The sequence below is a fragment of the Oreochromis aureus genome, linkage group 2 (genome assembly GCF_013358895.1).
Source record: "Oreochromis aureus strain Israel breed Guangdong linkage group 2, ZZ_aureus, whole genome shotgun sequence".
NCBI lineage: Eukaryota > Metazoa > Chordata > Actinopteri > Cichliformes > Cichlidae > Oreochromis > Oreochromis aureus.
Genome location: NC_052943.1, coordinates 8,397,107 through 8,418,280, shown reverse-complemented (window position 1 = coordinate 8,418,280; position 21,174 = coordinate 8,397,107). Strand labels below are relative to the sequence as shown.

The 21,174-nt window shown below is 42.6% G+C and overlaps 1 protein-coding gene across 2 annotated transcripts in view; it reads left to right on the top strand.

The window, feature by feature from the left end:
• The window catches only part of gria3b (glutamate receptor, ionotropic, AMPA 3b), an 88,171-nt gene that overhangs the window by 587 nt on the left and 66,410 nt on the right, over positions 1 to 21,174 (top strand). For both annotated transcript variants that reach the window (XM_039616783.1, XM_031745192.2), the window contains exon 2: positions 74 to 232. In XM_039616783.1, coding sequence (XP_039472717.1) covers positions 74 to 232 — 159 coding nt within the window. The remainder of the gene's footprint in view (positions 1 to 73; positions 233 to 21,174) is intronic.

Sequence of the window (21,174 nt, the reverse complement as noted above, 5' to 3'; positions counted from 1 at the left end):
CCTTAAAATGCCGGTCAGAGCTGGCGGTCGAGTGTGAGTGCTTTGTCTGATCTCGGGTTTTCATCTCTTCCAGGGGGACTGTTCATGCGTTCCACGGTGCAGGAGCACAGCGCGTTCAGGTTCGCTGTCCAACTCTACAACACCAACCAGAACACCACTGAAAAGCCTTTCCACCTCAACTACAATGTCGACAACCTCGAGTCGTCCAACAGCTTCTCAGTTACCCATGCCTGTAAGTCTGCTTTTTTTTTCTCCTTTTAAAAAAAATGTGTTTCTGTGCACGAAAAGTGACCGCGATTATTCACGAGCTTATAGATGTTGCAGCATCTGCAGGAGGAAACAAAACAAGTTCTTCTCACTTCACTGTGATTCTTAAAGTCACAGCGGGGGGAAAAATTAGGACGTTTTCTCGCACAAATCTTTGTTCTAATAAAATCATATTTTTTTTCTTTCAATATATCCTGAATTATCTAGAAATTTCTCCAACAATGGATAAATCCTTTAAACATTTAAATGTGTCTCTAACATTTTTAACGACATCGGCTACAGTTAGGGAGCACGCAGTGTTAGCACATTTATGGCACTGAGTTTTACATGAGCTGGTATGAATCCCACATTGTAAAAGAAGTTCCCTTGGCAACATGCAGTAAACATGCTGCCAGTTGCACAAACCCGGTGTCAGGGGCTCAGCCCTGGAGGAGTTCACATCTTGTAGTCCAATTTCATGGAGTTTATAGATTTTCAGCGTCTTTGTTATAGCAAGTAGTGTAAATGTCTTTAATTTCATCACACAAATGATGTTTTGTCTTATTATTTGGTTATCAGCCTTCCCTTGTGCAACTGGTGTAACTTTGCTTAGTGACTGATGTAGTAAATAACCTGTTTCTGTAATCCTTTTGGCTGCAGTTTCTTGAAATAAGCAGAAACAGATTCAACACGAACAAAACTGGAAGAAACAGGCTCCGGAGAGCCATTTTGTTATGTCATTTCAGAGGAGGAGTTCAGTTTAGGCTGAATGGCTGACTTTGTGGGCACACAGCTCTGTCTGGATGGTGAGGTTGTGTCCCTGTAACCCCTCTGTGGCACGCTCATAATGGCCCCTCTGACTCTCCCTGTGCCAGAGCGCCTCCGCCTGCTCCGTCCTCTGACTCCCCCCTGTGTTACAGTGCATCTCCCCCAGCATTGCAGAGTCAGCTCATTAGCACTCAGCCCTCATAGCACCTCACCGTGCTGTCATTGGGTGAAAGGGGAAAAAAATCCATAGCTCCCCAACCAACGCCAGCAAATGAGTTGGGCTCAGACCTGCAGAGGAGGTGGGTCTGAGCAGTGAGGGAGATGAAGCAGAGCATCCTATCACAGGCAGCAGAGCTGCAAGTGCCTTAACAAAGGCATCCATAAGAAACAATAAGCAAACGAGAGTGAATAAATAATAGATAGTACCATGCAATTTCACGCGTGTTGAAGAGGAAGGGAAGCATAGGAGAGGAAGGCTTGATATCAGAATCTAATTAAATTTGGGGGCAGACAGAGTTTTAGCAAAAAGAAGGGGATCCTGTGGGAGACGTGACCCCATTTCCTGCTGCCGTGTCTCTGCGTCTCCATCAAGAGCACTGTCTCAACACTGCCTTAAACTTCAGATGAGAAAACTCTAAACCTTTCGTGATGCAAAGAAAAAGATGGGCAATCATCAATGTCACAGTGTGGTGCTTTAAAATGCATGTTTGATAACTCGTTCTCTGGCAGCGTGCTTACCTGCTACATCATATTAAAAAAAATAAATAAGTTGCGTGCTTAACACACAAAAAGTCTTCTTAATTGCAAAATCAATGCACGATCTGATGCCTTTGTCGAGCGAGTGCCCTGAGTCTCTTGTCAAGCTGAGCTCGCAAACCGCAGACAGCTCATGCTGAGCTCACAACAGTCCACAAGTACCTCCGATTGTCTCTACCGATGTACTGAACAAAATAGAGATGACGGTTATTAAATATCACTTATCTGCTGACTTCCAGGCCTAAGAGATTTTGCCTCTAGTGATTGAGGAGCTCTTGTGCTCCGGGTTTTACTTTTGTCAGCACTGCTGTTTGTTCTGCAAGCTGTCACAATTATTTAGTGGACATTCAGATTCTCCTTTGTCATCAATAGCCCCATGTGAATGACTCAGACCTTTGTCAGCAGCAGCACACATCAACTCTATGAACAGACGCGGTTTTACAAAAGTAGGGTTCAGGGAGTGTTTTGAAACAAGCTCCAGTGCTTTGATTAAGATGAGATCTGGCTTCTTTTTGTTTTTCTCTGCAGTTTCACATTTGATATTGCTTTAGTGAGCGTTCCCTCTTTGGTCTGGGACAGCCAGTGCCAAAGCTCTCCACTCTGACTCATCATAAAGATCACGCCCCCTCATTTGCTGCGCATCCTTTAACACATAATGCAATACTGGGAGAGCAACTAGAAGGCGTGCACAAATTCAAATTAAACTTCAGTTTAGCTGCTGAGCCTTTCAGAAACCAAGCGCAGAAATCCACGAAGGCCTGGTCTTGTTTCGGAACCATTTCTTTCAAGCTGGTTTGAAGCTGTTAGCACGTGCTGTTAATTGAATTAGTGGCCATCAGAAAAGAAAAAAAAACAATGCGTGGCTTCAGTAATCCTCGAGGCTTTGCTTTGTACTTCAGTGACTCGGTGTGTGCTTTTGTGGCAAGACTGTTGTTGCTTTGAAGTGACATCAGAAATTGCGAAATGTGTAATTACCAGCGGAGGGTTCCACAAAGAAGGCAGGAGTAGTTCAAAGCAAAGGGTACCAGTTTGAAGAAAGCACAGCAGACAGCATTAATGCTCCTGATGGTCACGGCTAGCCAACTTAATGGCACCACTATCCTTTTCTCTGCTGTTTACCCTTCTTCTTCTTCCTTTACCTGAGGCGGAGGGGGAAAAAAAACATCAAGCCCTCTCTGCCTCTCCTTGCCACGCTACTTATTAGATTACTCGCCTTGATTCCTGTTAAAGGCAAATTTTGCACTGCTTGGCTTTTGAATCTCATCTCGCTATTCCTCATTCCTCATTCTGTCATTAAGCTAATGGTGTGTGTCCCCTCTGCCAGCCTTTTTTACATGGTCCTACCCTTCTTTTATTGAATCCTGCAGCTCCTTAAACCTTGTAGCAGATGCTTTTCTGGCGCCACCGTTCATCCACCTTCTCCCGCCATTGTCAGCCACAGATAAAACCGTTTCACTCTGAGAGCGTGGAAAAGAACACAGGATAAGACTGGACATTTTGATTGCATTTGTCTTTTTTTTCTAGTTACAAGAATAGGAAGAAGGACAAGAGAGTACCTGCAAGGTGCAGGGTGTCACTGTAAAGAGAAAGAAGGCGAGAGGAAAGGGATAGTTTGAGATTTCAGGAAAAGCACGTTTGCTATAAATATCTAACAAATATCTTCAACACAGCTCTGCATGTTGGACATTGTGTATGTGTTGCACTCGGACTCGGTGTCAGATTGGATGTAATGCAAGACGATCTCTGGCGATCGTACGTGGGAATACTGTAAGCATCGGAACGTGCGCGAAGCCTATTAAGGCACATTTAATTTAATGGCCGCGAGGAAAAACTCCAGCAGATGCTTGTATTTACACTGAGGTGGGGATATCAGCATCACTGATGAGCACCATCATGAATACTCCAGAAAGCAATGCCTAATATTTGTCTAGACACTTCCTTCGAAAAATCATCTTTACTGACCTTTACACCCACTACATCTGCACATGTTGCTGAGAAACACCAACGGTCTCTTTACACCAGCGGCCTGCTCTGTGACTGAGCACATGTGGCAAATGACATATGTTGCGGAGCACACACTGAAAGAGCCCCTACTAAATCTTTGCATATATTTTAGCTTTTAGGGCTGTTGTTGTGGAGGTGGTGTTGGTGGTGTGAATGGACAGTAAACAAAGCGACAGGGAGATGTGTTTTTTGCAGTGCTTGGTCTGAGAGAGACAGGGTATGGCCGAGAGAGGCTCCTCAGGTGATTGTAGAGGTGCCACGGTTCTTGTTCTCACAGGCTGTAACTCAGTTTGAAAGGTGTGACGAGGGAAACATGGCAGCTGAAAGAGGGAGAGGGAAGCTGGGGGGGAGGAGGGATAGAGACAAAAGACTGCAGTGAGAAAAAGCAAGAGGAAAAAGAATATAAGTAAGGATTTTTTTTTAAGGTTGCTAAGTGTGTTTGTGTGTGCGTGAGTGTATAACCAAGGCAGAGAGAGGGAGAGCTCTTTAGGCTATGGAGGGGGGAGGTTGTACCAGGACATGCCATCATAGTCCAGCTGTGTAGGAAGCACAGATGGGGGTTTGTTTGTGGATGTACGAGCCATGTGCTTATACACGTTTGTGTATGCATATATGTAGAGAGACGTGCACACACCCTTAAACACTACAAGTCTGGTCTGGACCTTCATATTTGTTTCTGGGTAAATTTCTGTGTTTTGTGCCGAATGCCTCTTGACACACTTCATCATTCATCAAAAATTAAGGTCAGGGTAAAAATATGGTGGGCTTGCTCCATGATTTTGGTGCAAAAATAAGAGAATTTAAGAAATTACATAGTTTTATTATATATGCAGACTAGGACTTTTTGCAAAAATAAAAATAATCCCCCAAATTAAGCTAAAACATGTATTTCATAAGCACAGTGACTGTGCAAAATCCTCTGAGGCTAACATAAGCCACGCTACAGTGATGTGAATTTGAGGCCAGCAGGCCGGGGCTGTCTCAGAGGCCTGTTTGGATGGCTTGATATGGGCCTAAGTCAAATGAGTGCTACAGAAATGGCTGCGGATGAGGTTACATGCTTGGAGAGCTGCAAAGCCTCTGGGAGGGGAGCAGGATGTCAGCAGAAGAGGGTGACTGACAGCCCTGTTTTCAAATAACACACTTAAAATGTAAATTTAAACAAAAAAACAGAGTTCAAGGAAAGACGACAAGTTATCGAGTTAGGGACGCTCTGAACTGATATGTCAGCTATTTGTGTGAGACTGACTTAAACAACTGGACAACTGGAACATTGATGGCTGCAGTGTTCAGTTCAGTTCTGTGCTGTCCTGTGTGCGCTGCATCACGTGTCAGCAGTGCACTGGGACACTCGCATAATTTAGCTACGAGCTCACGATCTCGTTTTGATTGTGAACAGGGGTCAAGTGAGTGGATGAAAACAGAAAAACACAACTCATATCGCCATTAACATAACAAGCTCTCGTCAACTTGATTAGCAAAATACATTCGGTAACTAAGATGAAGTGATAGAGAAACCTGAAATTTGTTGTCTTGATGCTACTTTGAATCCCATATGGGGCTTAAATGATTTACCAATCCTTGCTGATGGCAACTGTGTCCAATTAGGTCACAATTTGTAACATTTTTAATGTGTTATTATCATTATTGTCTTTTAGGAGCTACTTTGGAATCATAAGTAATTGTTAACACAAGTGCTACAGTAATAACTGCTAGTTTAGCAGCGCACTGCATCTCATGCTTAATGTTACTGCTGATACAATTCTAATGAGTTATCCTGAATTTCTTGCAGTTTTCTTGAAACACTCCTGGCATGATTTCAGCCACTGCTACTGTTTGCCACGGTCGCATGAGGCTTCCTGGTAAAGCCAACACAAAAAAAGGGCTGGAAAAAGTCCAAAGGCCAAATCTCCGAAGGGAACATTATTTTGACCTAATTTGCTGGTCATTAGATGCCCTTCGCTGTATTTTATTAAGTCGGGCGCATAGCTGAAACAGTAATGAGATTCAAAATACAAAAACACAGAACACACTCCAAGGCAGTGTCAACACAATGAATTTTTAATCAGAATTTCAAAAGATCTTCTTAAACCCAACCTGAGGAGAAGTGCTGCTGTCGGGGTGTTATTTGTCTTGGAATCAATGTAGCTGGCAGATGTTGTTTGTTAAAACAACAGATTTCCTCCCTTGCCACCGCGGTGGCTTCAAATCTCCATTTATCTTTCACAAACGCCGGGCATTTGGCCACTTTCAGCAGCTGTGAAGTACGAAAACTATAAGGAAGTGTAAGGAAAGAGCTTTTTGAGTTTGAAATCAGCAGATCCCATGATCACATCAAACATTTGTGTTGCTGCTTTTAAAGATTTCTCCAGCTTCTGACAGTCATCAGTCTTTATGGGGGTTTTTTTTTCAGAGTACTCAGACCATCTGGCGAATGTTGGTGTCTTTGAATTGTCTATTGATTTCCTTTATGTATCTGCTCAGTTTTCTTGGGCAAATATCATAAATTGTAACTGATAAGGGGGAAATGGTTATAGATGAAATGTCATGGCACACTGAAGATATCATTATCAGCAGATGGCATTTGCTAAGATAGCCAAACAGAATGATTAGAATTTCCATTGTTTTAATGTGATAACTGATTCTTTTATATTGTGAGTGATTCAGTGATTGTGGGCTTTGAAAAAAACAGCAAGACAGCCCCATCTATGCTTCACACATCAGTTCACCACAACTCAAATAATGGTGTAGTTTCTGAACTATAAGTCAACAACGACAGGCCAAGTCTGCGTTCCTTTATTGAAGATGATATCAACGCTGCCCTCTGATGAACAAGAGGAGCTGCCTGACCACATAGAAGACGGCAATAAACACTGCAGGGACCACACAGGAGGAGACACGCAAAATCTTAGTGGTCCATTAAACAAATTCGCTGCTGTGAAGGAAACACTGTTTCCGACGAGGAATGGCGTATAAATGCTGTGCATTTTAAGTCAAAACCAACAGGGAGGAAGCTACAGGTTTTTTTTGTTGTTGTTGTTGCTGTTGTTGTCGTTTTTTCTCTTTCTATTTTTTTTTAACAAACGGCTCATCTCAGGTGCATCGGGGATGTGTGTGCCAGCAGTCTAGCTCCGTGTGATGGCTGTTTTCCATTTTGTTAGCTCAGTGAGCAAAACTTCTCGAGGAGAGTGGCCAATGTTGTTTGTGGCAGAGATTATATTTCATTTCAAAATGTCATTTACCTGCATGGAGCAGATGTGAAAAGCCAAGGGAGGAGTAGATTAAAGAAAAGAAAAGGAGGCGCATTTTCAAACCTTGTCACTTGTAAAGATCTGTAACATTGTAGTCAGCATTTTTCTTTTTTTTTTAACTTTTATTCTCCCTCTCTGTCTTTCTCATTTCTATCTCCACGTCTTAATATATATTTAATCTCTTCCACAAAGCCCATTACAGTTATGTTCCTGCAGCTATTGCAGTCACACTCAGCTAGCTATTGGCTATTCACTAGACTCCCTGACAATACCCGTAATCACTGGATCAGTAATCCCCCTGCTTGAGCTGGAATAGCACATCCGCATCGGGCTTCATCGGAAGTTTCTGCATTGGTTTGGCTTCACTGAGTCTTAAAGGAAAGAAAGAGAAATCTCTGGTCTTCTTCAGAAGGAGCTGTGGACTGCATTGTCCTAACCAAGGTCAGACAGCGTTTGAATAAAATCCTTTTATGATCTTTCAAGAACCTCGAGAACCTCGTTCATTGACACCGTTGGTGCTGTCTAAACATACCAAACCATTTGGATTAAATCATCAGCAATTTATTGTTATGACGTTCCTCTGCATGTGTGTTGGACTCAGTTTTATTTGTGTGTGTGTGCTAAAGATAATCTAAAATGAAGAGGACGTCACTGTTGTGTTGTGTTGAATTCAAAACACCAACAGGGAGTGTCACGATGTACTCTCCCAACGAGTAAATATTGGATCACAGTGCGATGGGGCTTCCAGCTCTCCGTCTGCCGACTGAGCAGATTGATCCACACGTTTCTGGCCTGTTTCAAAAGAGGCAGTCGCTAGCAGAGCCCTGCCAAAGCGGCATGTCTGTGCAGAAACAAGGGCTCCATCATAACTGATTGCTTGTGACAGTTCACAGTCGCCGGGCCACTGAAGCATCATAACCTTGTGAAACTAGTGGATGAGCACTCTAGCATACAGGCTGAAGGAGGGGAGGAGGAGGAGGAGGAGGAAATAAAATTATTAGCATATTCCTTGCAGTGGTAGAAAAAAAGAGAAAAAATGCGAGTAAGACTCGCTGTGCCGTGAATGTGGTTAATATTAAACACATCTTACACAGTCAAAGACATAATGCAGACCAACACCTTTGCAGATTTACAGCCAATTACGGCAACAGTTGCAGAACAAAACCCCTAGCAGTGTCAGAGAGAGAGGGAGGGAGGGTCAGCTGGTGTGATGGAAGTGCTAATGACAATGAAACAAGAAGATCTTCTGGCAGGAGATGAGGAGCAGAATCTGCATGGCTGTGATCACTTTAGTTGGAGCGAATGCTGCCACCATTACAAAAAAAAAGCACCAATTTATTTCTGAGTGTTTAAATCTACACAGGCGCTGTGAGGAGAAGAATGAATAACAAAACAAGCGTGGGTAAGATTCTTTGAATCTGTCGTGGGTAACTATAAAGTGCTTTTGGTGCTGATGAAGGTTGCTGTCCATCATTTTCTCCAACTCGCGTTGGGAAGACGCGCATCAGGCAAAAATGTTTAAATGCGGCACGGCGGTGTGGTTGTGCTTTACATATTTCCTACTGGTATTCTCCCGTCCTTAGAGCTCACTATCCCCATGAGTGAGAATTAAATGAACATGATGTGCTCTTTCAACCATGACCCTCCTCTCTTTCTCTCTCCAATGGTTAATTCGGAGAGTGCTGTTGTGTGGCTCTTGCCATTTCACACATGGCTACGTAAAACCTGTGGGCGGTAGCTCCCAGGCCGCTGTCCATGTTAGTGTGTCCATGCATAACTGTGCTGTGAAATATTGAAGTGTTCTATCATTCTACCATCAACTATTCGGTAGCCGTCAGTGCCATTCCTTAATTTTTATTTTTCAACCCCACCCCCTCCCTCCATTAAAAAAAAAAAAAATCTCGGTAGTGTGGCGCAGTGTGGCCTGCAGATCAGGGAAGCAAACTTCATCTGGACCCATGACAGAGCTAATCCATCGCAGCTGCAGAATGAAAAGGCCGTTTGGAGTGAATCTATTCCAGAGGCCTCAATGGAAAGCTTCTCACAGAAGCCGGTGCCCTTTGCAGCCCTGACAGCGTTAGAATGTGATGAAAAAGGACATGAACGAGTTCAGTGGATTAGCCATGTTTGTAAAAGAAGGGGACACTGGACGAGAGAGGCACAGTAGATGGAAAGATGAAGTGACCAGCAACGGTGTTAGCGCACGCTGGGTTGTGCACATGCAAGTGGTGTGAACTGGATTCTCAGTAGTTGACACAGAAGCTCCCACTTGTACGCTGGAGTTGAGTGTTTGGAATACGCTGTCAGCTGATATGTGAGATTTTATACATCTCTGTGGATGAGCCGCACCCGCTCTGTAGCAGAACTGCCATGGCGGCGATTTGAAGAGGAGCTAAAAGTAGGACTTTTGAAATTAGCTTTGTGTAAAGGAATGTACAATATTTTTAAGGGTGGATGCGGAATAGCACCTTTCTATTTCTGCTGGAAATGGAGAGTAAGACTGAATAACATGTATTTCTCCAGTGTGTCAAGGGCGCGCATTTCTCATCAGGCTCGCTTTATGTGCTTTTGCTTTCTTCTCAGGACTTTGTTCATTCTATTTTCCTTCTGCCCATTGTAGTGCTGCTAGTGCTGCTACTGTACATGCACCATCACTAAGCTGTAAGGGGATAGACTTTGGGTCTTTTATGCGTAAAGAAGCTTAAGTTTGGAAATTGCTCTCGTGTGGCCAAAGTTTGTGAAAAGTCAGTGAACATTTCACTCCCAATTTCTGCGGTTTGTCTCTGAGTAAAGCTTTTTAGCCCTAGGACACCATGTAACTGAATGAAATATTTAGGATTAATGAAGCCTCTTGTTGCACGAGGGGTTAACCAAATCTTGCAATGGGGACTCAAAGTCTGAATTTAATAAAATGTTATTATGAAATTTAGGCCAGAAAAGTGTGATATCAATCACTGTGTATTTAAAAGAATGATAAAGAGTTTTTAGTTGTAGTGTCAAGCCACCTGTGACATTAGTTATACCTAGAGTAATTTTGTGAATGCTGGTATCTTGGAGCTCAGCTGCATTACTAAAAGTTGGTCCACTGGGCCAGTCAGTCAAGTGCCAACAAAACTCCCGAAAGAGAAAGCAGAAATGAGCAATATGCAAAAATGGCTATCAAGCCTGTCCTTGGTTTGCAAAGCTGCTATTGTAAAAAAGTAAATGGGTTCTCAGCATCTCAGTAAAAAGGTGCAACCAGCTTTTTGGAGGTATGACCGAAAAGTGATCTGAGAAAAAAGCCTGACTTGTATCCCTTCAAGGTATGTCCTCAGGCAGCACTGCACCGCTTTCAGCACTCCCGCTAGTTTCACTCTGTCCTCTGATTATCTTTCTTGAACTGCTTCCATTTGATTTCATGATGGAATCCAAACATGAACTGAGAGCGTCATTTCTGCTTCAAACTGACCCAAACTTAATGCTGAGGAACATCACTGTTAGTCAGAGTTAGAGCTTTAGGTCTGACGCAGAGTGCTGTTTGGTCCTGCAGGTTTTTCCTTTTTTTACACCTATGCAGGGAATTCATTCACCAGCTTCAGACTGCTCATTCGGAGTATTACTGAACCGTCCTAAGATCTCTGTGCGAGTAAAATCCAGCACAAACTGTGGCTCGTGCCATCCTGAGCGCTCTCACAGCAGATGGTTTTTTGGCCCACCGGTTTGAGCACCGAAACAACTAAAACCTTTATGCAGGCACGTGTTTATAATTGCGTTGCATCACAACGTGATCGATCGACCGCTGTAGTTTTATCTTGCTTGATATATGATTTCAACCACTCAACTGCACAAGATCTGATTTGTTATGCTATTTGTTTCATGAAGCCTCAGATGTTGTCATTGGGTGACATGCCTGGACAGCTGGAAAGAAGAAATTCTCACTTTGTGGTATTTTCAATTAAATACAGGGTTTAGGTCATTAGCAAACAACTGGATGTTTATATATTTACCATTTCTGCAACATCCTTCTATTATTACTATAATTATTATAATTTTATTAACAAAACAGGACGGTAATTGATATTGACATATCCAGGACATGGACAAGATACAGATAAACACAACACAAACTGGAAAACAGTCTACTATCCACCATGCTCCAACAATCATTGGAATAAGGGGATAGTAGAGATATAAGAAGATGTGTAGCGTGTATAATGTGGAAAGAACTGCTGTATAACTATATTCAGCCAGTGATCAAATAAAAGAAGGGACAAAATAAGCTAATAGTAACAGTAATAACAACAATCTTTTTACATTCTTGCTTGATATACGATTTCAAATGCTCGGCTGCTCGAGGCTGCGTTTGTTGTAATATTTGTTTTAATGATGTCCCAGATGTTTTCACTGGGTGACAGGCATGGACACCTGTTGTCATCCAATTTGAGAAGAACTCAAAATAACTCATTTGTGGTATTTTCAATTAAATATAAGATTTAAGAGATTAGCAAACCATTGAATGTTTATTTATTTTCTGGAAGTTGGCCTGTTTACGGGGTTTGTACAGAGCCCTATATAAGCCTTATCCATTTATCTATGTCTCAAAAAATATAGCGGCTAGTATTTTGCTTTCTCCAGTCTCTTAGCCTCATAAAATGAATCTATTACAGAGTGTCTTTGTCGGGATAAAAAGAGATATTTTAAAACCTGTGGCTTATTATGACTTGATTACATTGTAGCATGGCGACTATATCAGGCAATATATCAGACTGCTATTAAGTCTTTTAATTGGTATGTGTGCCCAGCACATCCAGACAATGAAGAGTCCACTGAGAATAAAAAATAGGAGGTCTTTTCATCAAATGAGAAAAGAGAACCTTCTTGCCTGCTATACGAAGTGGATCTCAAGTGAAGCCACTTACCAAAAATCTTTATTTGTATTTGTGGGAAAATTGGTTTTTAGAAAAGTGTGCATGCCGAGGCCCCAGAATATAAGGGGATTACAACTTATTCCCTTACATAGCTCTCCGTTTTCCATTTCAGCCTCTCCCCTACTTCCCCCTAGCATTATCATTCAGGGACGGAGCACCAGCTCAGGAAGGGCACTAATAAGATGAAAAGTGGCGCTGGACTCTACATACTTAACTATGCCGGCACCGAGGCTGAGAAGGAGAGGGAAGTCTTTAAGTGATGGCTTCAAGGTTAAACAACTGGTCCCATCTCCTGTCCTCATTGACTTATTCTATTATTCTTCACTGAAAGACAAAAGGCTCGGAGAGAATGGGCTCGGAGAGGTGCTGTTTTAAAATTCTCTGTACTCTGTAATCAAGCTTCACAAAGGAAATCCTTCATGGCTCGACTTGGATTGTTCCGCCGTCATAGGATATGGATTGCAATATGAAATTTGATTAGTGTCACCGGGGGCAAAGGCTTAGTTTACACGCACGGTAAGCAGACCTCGTGAGATTGGCAGATAGTCATCCCGTCTCAGTTTCCCTAGGCGGCACACTCTTGGCTTTGCAGGTGCACATAACTCTGACTGTACACGAAAAACAGGCATCCGAAATCCCCCTAAAGGACAGAAACAACCAGTCAGAAACATTAAAATCAGACGGTGTTCACTCTAACAGCAGCATGAGACTTTCAAGACTTCTTGCTGTTCCGTCTTGCAGATGAGGAAAAGAGAAAATGACAAACACACACTGGTTTGTGAGGCACAGATGGAACTGAGGTATACGTGAGGTCAGAGGGGGGAAAGGGAGCATTTTGACACTGATGGAAAACTATGTGTGCCTGCCAGATATCTACGAAGTTTACTCTTTTTTTTTTCTTTTGTTTTTTTAACAATCCATCCAAATGAGAGCAGGAACAGGAGAGGTTTGCAGCTGCCAGGTATTTTTCCCACTGTGGTGAATAGAATTCAAAACAAGTCAGTTGGGTGCAGCACTCTATACCTGAAATATCACCACAAATCTTTACTCAGGCAAGCCCAGCTCTCCTGTAGTCAAGTCGAATAATTTAGAGGCATCTTCTTATCCCATTCCTTTAATCTCTTTGATGGAGCTAAGAGGTTTTTTCTTATGTCTTCTTTTCTTAAAGGCAGTCCTTAGGTGAGCTGTTTCCTGCAATTCAGCAGAGCCAATCTGCCCGTTTTATCAGAGACTGCTCTCCCACAAAGAATGACCCTAAGGTCGATTGTGTAAGAAGCTTATTATGACCAGTAGTGTTAAAATTAAGCTGCTAGTCTGGAAATATACTTTTTCCAGCATGTTTACTGTTGTGTACGGGTTTATTTCACCGTGTAGCTACTTAAGTTTCTAAAAGGGTCCCACATGTAAATCAAGCCCCAGCGTTCTTGTTGAAAGTCAAGTGCTGGCACACCTTTGGCGGCGCTCCATCCCTGTAGTGCAGTCCACACCCGTCTTCTTCCACGATGATCCACCATTCTCTTCCTCCATATTCATTTGTGAGGAAGGGCATGCTTTAGTCCCGCAGTGCTGATTGGGAGGATTAGTGGTATGTGAGGGACTTTGTCACCAGCTTTCTGGGAAATCCAATTACAGAATATCATAAGCCTTACATGTTTCACACTTGGCTGAATCCTCCTTAAAAATGCACACCGGCAGCCTCAAAAGGGTCAGCGTTTAGCAGCTGTCCTCGCTCTGTACAGCGGTGACATCCTTCTGAAGGTGAAAGGAATGATCATCTTTGAAAGGATAAGACAGGTCCTGTAGCACTCCTCTTGCCTCTGCATTGCAGCAAATGGTAGACTACACAAGCCTGACAGAGAGGGGATTGTTATTTGTTCAATGTAATGGGCCAGTATCTCAGAGCATGGCTGTCAAGGTGAAGCGAGGGCCAAGGGTTTAGTTCTGTTATCTGCTTCCACAGATAGTCCTTAATTGCATGTGTCAAGGAAATGACATGCAGTGGACAGGGCCAGGCAAAGTGAGATTTCTGCATGTATCGCTTGAGTGCTATCAAACTGATTTTCCCAGAGATGCTCGGCAAATTGCCCAATCTTCCAGCTCCGCCACTACAATGTTATCTGAACTTTAGAAATGTCCAGTGCATTAAACATAAGAACAGCACTCTCATGCAACCTCCTGCTCCCATACTCTGCATCACAATGAGCAGATGGCATCGCCACAATAATAAAGACATCACCGCATGTGCAGGCCAGGTCCTCTGTGTTTGCAGTGTATGTCTGTTTGACCCGCACGGTGCTTTTCAGCCCAGTGTGTTGTTCTGCGTTCAAAGAAAAGCATGACGGTAGGACCTTGAGGGTGAAAATATCTGTCAGAAGGAGATGGAGTTGAGAGTCATTGAGTCCCTTGAGGTTTGTTCACCGGCCATGCTCACAAGTACAGGACTATATCACCAAGATGGCAGGTGGAGAGGAAAGGGAGCTGATGGGTGAAAGGCTGCAGAGAAAAACGAGGAAATATAGCAATAGTTAATGAACCTTAGTGATGCTACGTGCGTGGACTCCGGATCTAACCTGAGTGACTCGGGTCCTCTGGTCAGTTTCACAGCTCACTGTTTCATTCTGAGTCGCAGCAGTCGAAGCTTTGATGTGTCAGGCGTTATTAACGATGGCACAAAGGCTTCAGATGCAGACCATAAACGGGACCTGAGCTCGACATAGAAATGACGTCTGCTCAGTTCTTATTAAAACATTATTTGACAGGGAGAAAACCTGATACGTGCTTTATCTGTGCCCAAATGATAAGCACCACTTTGAGTAAATAATAATTAATCATTCATATTTTAAATGTATGAGTGGTTTTTTTTAGCATGGGTGTTGCAGTAATATCATATTAACATAACGTTGTTTCATATAGTTCACAGAGTCCTACTTTTTAATATTAGTACTAGTACATTATTATTTTTTTAGTATTAGTTTTCCTATTTAAAAATGCTTGAAATCAAAGCCATCACTTTTATATTTAACTAATTACTTTTATTTAATTAGATAAATTAGCCAATGTTGGAAACAGTCATGTAAATGAACTGAGATACATTTCCTTCTCTTTTAATCCTGTGTCTTCGATAACAACACCGAACAACTGGCTGTGTCTTGTTTGGACTTACTGTTTTTTTAGGTCAGATATCAGCCTTCTGTGAGAATGCTGTAACACAATACGAATGTTCTTTGCTAAGAAGTTGCACAGCCAAGATTGCAGGCAGCCAGTCAGACCTCACTTTGATAGATATATATGCTTATTTGAACATTAAAGTTACTGGGCAGTTGCCTTTTTGTGTGTGACTGTTATTAATGTGTCATACAAATAGGGAATCTACAAGGTTTTTACAGTTTACAGTGGTGTACACTTTATAGATACAATAAAACTCACAAAGGCATTTTCTGTCAGTAATTTGCCTTACGACGCACTTCGGTGCAGCTTAATGTGGCGAAGGTGTGATATATGAATCTTTAAATGCCATTTACAGAACAGTGCATGAGCACACAGATTCAGATTAGGTTTGATAGTCGGTTTGTGACAGTGGCGTAAACGCTGTGTATAATTATACAGGAGACACAATACAAGAATGTGACAGGGAGCATCAGTTGGACAGTTTAATATGATTGCTTGAGAACAACATTTCATTGTAATGTGATCTCAATCTCAGTTCATTTCAATTCAATTTACAAAGCACAAGCACTTTGTGATGGTGGGAAGGAAAAACCCACTTTTAACAGGAAGAAACCTCTAGTGGAACCAGGCTCAGAGAGGAGCTGCCGTTGTGGGGCGAGAAAAGAAAGTTCAGGGAGACAGGACTAAAGTTACTGTCAGTAGTACTCCTTGTCACTCTCAAATTAATTTATCATAATGCATCTTTGGCTGAACAACATTGGTTCAGATGAAACGGTGGGATATGGCGATGACAGCGTTCAAAACAATAATGGTAGCCTGTAACATAGATGCCACTGTGAGATCAGTTACGTTGAGAGCATTTTCTTAACTGAAAGCAGTGCGATAAACATCTCTGAAGTTCTTTTAGCAACAGGTATTTTTCCCAGTTTTACCGACTGGCATGTTCACAGGTGGTAGACACCAAAAATCATTACTAGCAATAAACCAGATGTCACGAAAAAAGAACAAAACATACAAACTAGAACTGTACCCAGAGAGGCCAGTACTGGGACCTTATACTCATTTATTCAGACATAATAAAGAGCACCATGATGTAACACATGCTTACAATATGAAACAGCTAGTGTGCTTTTCAAAAGGCCTCTGTTGCACCACATGAGAGAAACTGTTCATTGGTGGTTTTGGAGTTATTTGTTCATGTTTGTTATATATATTTATTATACTATAAATATGTATATTTACATTATTTATTATATCTTTTACCAAGGTGAAGGAAAATAGGAAAGACATTCTTTCCATACTGATTTTCATGTATATGTGTGTGCGCGTGTGTGTGTTTGCTTGTCTTCAAGACAGATCTCTAGGTGGGTGGGCTCAAGGGTAAGGGTGAAAAAGTATCCGTAGGCTGGGATCTTTATCCCTGTATCATCCATCATGCACTCCACCAGACTAACACTCACATACATGCTTCAGGACACATGTATAGCTGCTTCCTTGTGCTTGTATTTTTTTTTCAGCCTACACAGCAGAGGAGGTATATTTAGCAGAGGGGATTCCCAGCGTTCCTCTTTACATTCAGCGTATCCTTGAGAATTAGCAAGCATGCTGACTTAATGCCCAATATTTTATAAGGCCTCGAAGTCTTTTTTCCCCTCCCCTGCACATTGCTTATACATTTAAAAAATATGCAAATTCCTGCCACAGTTTTGTGCAAAAGGATCACACCTTTATGAATCACTTCTCAGCAGCCAGAGACTCCGTGGGTACTTTTACCGAAGTTATAAAGGCACTGTACCACTGAAGTAAACTGATTGATTCTGTATTCTCTGGTGTTTTCTGTGTTATTATCATGTTTTTTTTTTACTGTTTTTCTGTAGTCGTATTGCAATTTTCTTTAGCTTATGTTTTCGCAGCACTCAGCTCTCTACCACACAGTACAGAGCTTTGTTAAACAGCAGCATGATTGTTTGACATCATTACGAGTCACATATCAGTAATGTAAAAAATATAGCCCTGTTCTAATACCCACTACAGATGTATTGAAGCGTGTGAGTGTTTGTACCGCATACTTTTTTTTTTCAGTGTGTGCACTGATGTCATTTAGCCCAGCAGATCATGTGAAGTATAAATAGATTGGAGACGTTGATTCAGCAGGACTAGTAACAGCTTCCTTTTAACGTTTCGCGGCACCACTGCAGTTGAGTAGTTCTCAAATCCGGCTCTACCATTTGTGTTAACGGTTTGAGGCACTTCACATCTCTATATGACAAGACTTGATGCAATTCCCCAGGGCACTTACAAGCTATCTCCCTGTGACAGCATCCCTTTTTCAGAGCAGGACTGACTGGTCCTGATGTAGGCAGGCGACAGTGGGGGGTGTGAGTGGGGGGCGGGGGGCTACGGGGAACAGAGGGAGTAGGAGACCCAGACACAGGCAGGAAATGGAGGACAACTGGCTGAGAGAAGAAAGAACGGAGCCAAAGAGAGAAAGTGAGAATGTGAAAAAATGGAAAACAGCTAAAACGATACAATCAGAAATGACATTTACCGTTAGCAGCACCCCCCCGCACCGCACACCGTCCCAAGGCAGTGCAAGACCCTGGCTTGTGGGGCACAAAAGAGAAAAAAGGTTGTTTTTTTTTCCTTTTTTCTTTTTTATGAATTAGCCGTGCGTGCCTACAGGACACCACATATCCCTCTGAACGAGCATTGCAGGCCAGGCATCTCAAGTGATGCATCAGAAATGTAACATCCCTGTAGCACTAGCGACTGTCCTGATTATGGAAGGGAATGAGGGCGGCACACTGTGTGTGTTTGACCAGTGAACTGGAGATGGGATGCATGGTTCCCTGCAGCAGGAAGGGGGAGTGGGTGGGTGATGGGGGGGGGGGGGGGCACAGTTAGCTGCAGAGGAAGAAAAAATGATAAAAGGGGGGCAAATGAGATTGGAGAATGAAGAAAAGAGAGGGAGCAGCTGAGAGGGAGTTATCTATGTTGTCTTGTTTACCACACAGTCCTCATACAAGCTCCTATAATGACTCTACATGCACACAGCTGTCTGAGGACTCTTGAGTAAATTAGTATTATTGAAACTCAAGGTGACACAGAACCACTGAATCTTATTATCTGATGTGTTATTTCTTCAGAGTTGGAGACAGGCCGCTTATTTCCAAGCAGAGCAAAACATTTCTATCACGTTGATTTAATTACAGAGACATAAAGCTGAGGCCAGGACATTTCTCCACAGTAGCCCCGTCCCCTGACTGTACCATGCTTTTTTTTTTCCTCCTATCCCCAACACCAATCTTCGGTCCACTGATGGACTGGGGGCAATATTATGGGGAGGGAACAATTCGAGTGTGGAAAGAGGGAGGCGCTCAGGTGGAAAGAGATCCTGCCATGCTTGAAGAAGATGTGTGCTTTGGGGGATGACCAGATGGCTGGGGCGAAGAAAAAAAAACAGGCAACAAAAGAAGAGGTCAAATAAGGTGGCGAGGACGGAGGAGAAGAGAGCGGAGTTAGACAGTGAAGGACGTGGAGGGAAGTGCCGTGTGGAGAGGTGTATGACACTACTCGGATTTGAGTTTGTGTCTTCAGAATCACACACAAGGGGCATCTTGATACTAGAAGGTTAAGAAATACTGATGCAACAAGTTCTTTGTGTTGAGACAGCAAGAGATTCCCACAAGTTTATCCAAATGAATTTCCCTTTCACTGCAAAGAACCTGCCTCAGCTTGATCGGTGTTTCTACTGATTGCTCTCTGGCTGCTATAAATAAAAATCCCAGTGTGCTGTATGTGCTCTGCTCAGCTGCTCCACTGTCTTGTTATTCACCCTTAAAATATTAGTATTCTTAAAAAATGCATTCTAATTAATTAAATTACATTTATTAAAATTATTGGCAAAGTAGCGATGTAGGAAATTGGTTCCGCTTTCAACAATGAAATGTAAAACAAAAAGAAAGTTACAATATCGCACAAAAGCAGGTGCCTTGATTTAAGAAAACAAAACACTTACTCATCCCTTTTGTGAGTTCCTTGCTGTTGATGATAAGAGCAAACACGACTTTGTTTTTTCATCCTTTTGCACCGAGTTAAAAAGCAAGTTGCTCGTTGCTATTTTCTCACAGCAGATTGTAAAAACTGGGAAAAAAGGGATCATTTTTTGATGAGATGATGTTTCTTTTCCACAATCATCCAAAATCAACAGCAACTCTGTCGTAGTTTAGCTTTAAGGGGTTGCAGCTCATCTTCAGTCTATGCTACATGAACAATTCAATTGTATTTACACAGTGCCAAATCACAACAACAATCACCTCAAGGCGCTTTATTGGAAAATAAAGACCCTACAAAAGTACAGAGAAAATGCCCAACAATGACCCCTGTGAGGACCCACTTGGTAAAAGTAGGAAGGAAAAACTGTAGCGAGCAGCTGGTGGTGATGGGATGGAGAGAGGACACACTGTGGACACCTCTAAGCCTTAAGGTGCCATCTTTAGTTGGCCAGTACTGTTTAAGAATGGCAACACAAGTACGATCTGGACAATACAACCATCGCACAGCTTTAGATGCTTTTGCTAGGTCTATATGGTAATGCACGTGGCTACGTGTGGTTCATAAGGCAGCCCTATCCAATCACATAACCTATTTCACATGAACACGCCTGGTGCATTCCTGAATAAGTTGGAAGTCGGAATTTCCAAGTGTGAATTTGAATCTGGAACCCCCCCTCAACTTGAATTCCCTACTTGGAAAGTCGGAGCATTCCCAGAAACCCTGATTTAACAAACCAAGATGGCCACAATGAATGTAAACAGTAGTAAAACTGTAAAACTTTTCATCTGTACTGCCACTGTTGTGTATTTGTAGCTCACTAAATAAACCATAAACCAAGCACTGACCAGGATCTATCCATGAATTTGCTGCAGCTGTGTTTTTTTAACAAGTATTATTCTGTACTGTTAATAATAAATAGAATGGCTCTACCATGCTAAAGGCCAAAACAAATCCTGTTCCGACATCCGACTTCTGAGGTATCTGGAACGCAGCAGGACTCTGGAGGTGGACAGTACAGAGAGACTGAGGAAAAGAGTGTGGAGCAGAAGAGTTCACTGTGAATATATCTAAGGGGTGGAGTTTGAGGATGCTGGCAGATCTGTTGCAGTGTGCGTAACTGGTGCATGTCTCCCCCCCAAAAAAGCAGTATATCAGTTTTTGGCAGAACCTACCCTCGTGGGATCAACGCAACACAGAGCTTTGCACTTCTGTGAGGGGACAAACCGTGGAAGAAGATGAGAGCAAAAAAGAGCAGTGTGAGCAGAGCGAGAAGGGATTGCATGGACATACATGTTATTGAAACTTAGGCTTGCTCAAAGCTCAACCTAATAAGAAGAGGACAGCTGAGCAGAGAGAAAGAGGCTGCCAGATCTGGTCCCATAGGATAGGTTCTGTGTCAGTACTGGGCCAAATTAAGAGGGAGTGCAGAGAAAAGTGGGCCTCGACGAGAGCTGGAACTCCTACTGGCTCCCATTCATTGTGGGAGATTGCACCACTTACCCAGCAGCACTTACCCACAATACTGCTGTCCATCTGTTGATTCACTTATCAAGAAGCTGCGTCGCGGCTGTGTGCGTATGTGCTTGCGTGTCTGCATCCGTGCACGTGCCTGCCTGTGGTGTGTGTGAGACTGAGACTGCTTATACCTTGAACGAGGTGTCTGTACCAGGACAGATAGGGGAGGGAACAGAATTAAAGAGGATGAGGAAAATCCCAGCAGATCTCCTATTCACGCAGCAATTGTGCTAAAGAGTCAAATACATAAGCGCTGTCATGTTGTCCTCTGAGCATCAGAAAGGTTTGCATATGCTGTAGCACAGTTCTTTACAAAGTCAGATGAGTCCTTGTGGACACAGGAAAAGGAAAACAAGTTATTTTGTGTGTGTGATTGCATCTTTTCTTTGATTAAGATGGACGCACAAAATGACAACTGTCACTTTGGTGATGGATGATGATGGATTTCTTTTTTTTTCAGTTTAAAGAATACTACCAGAGATTATTTAAAGAAGTGAGCAAGA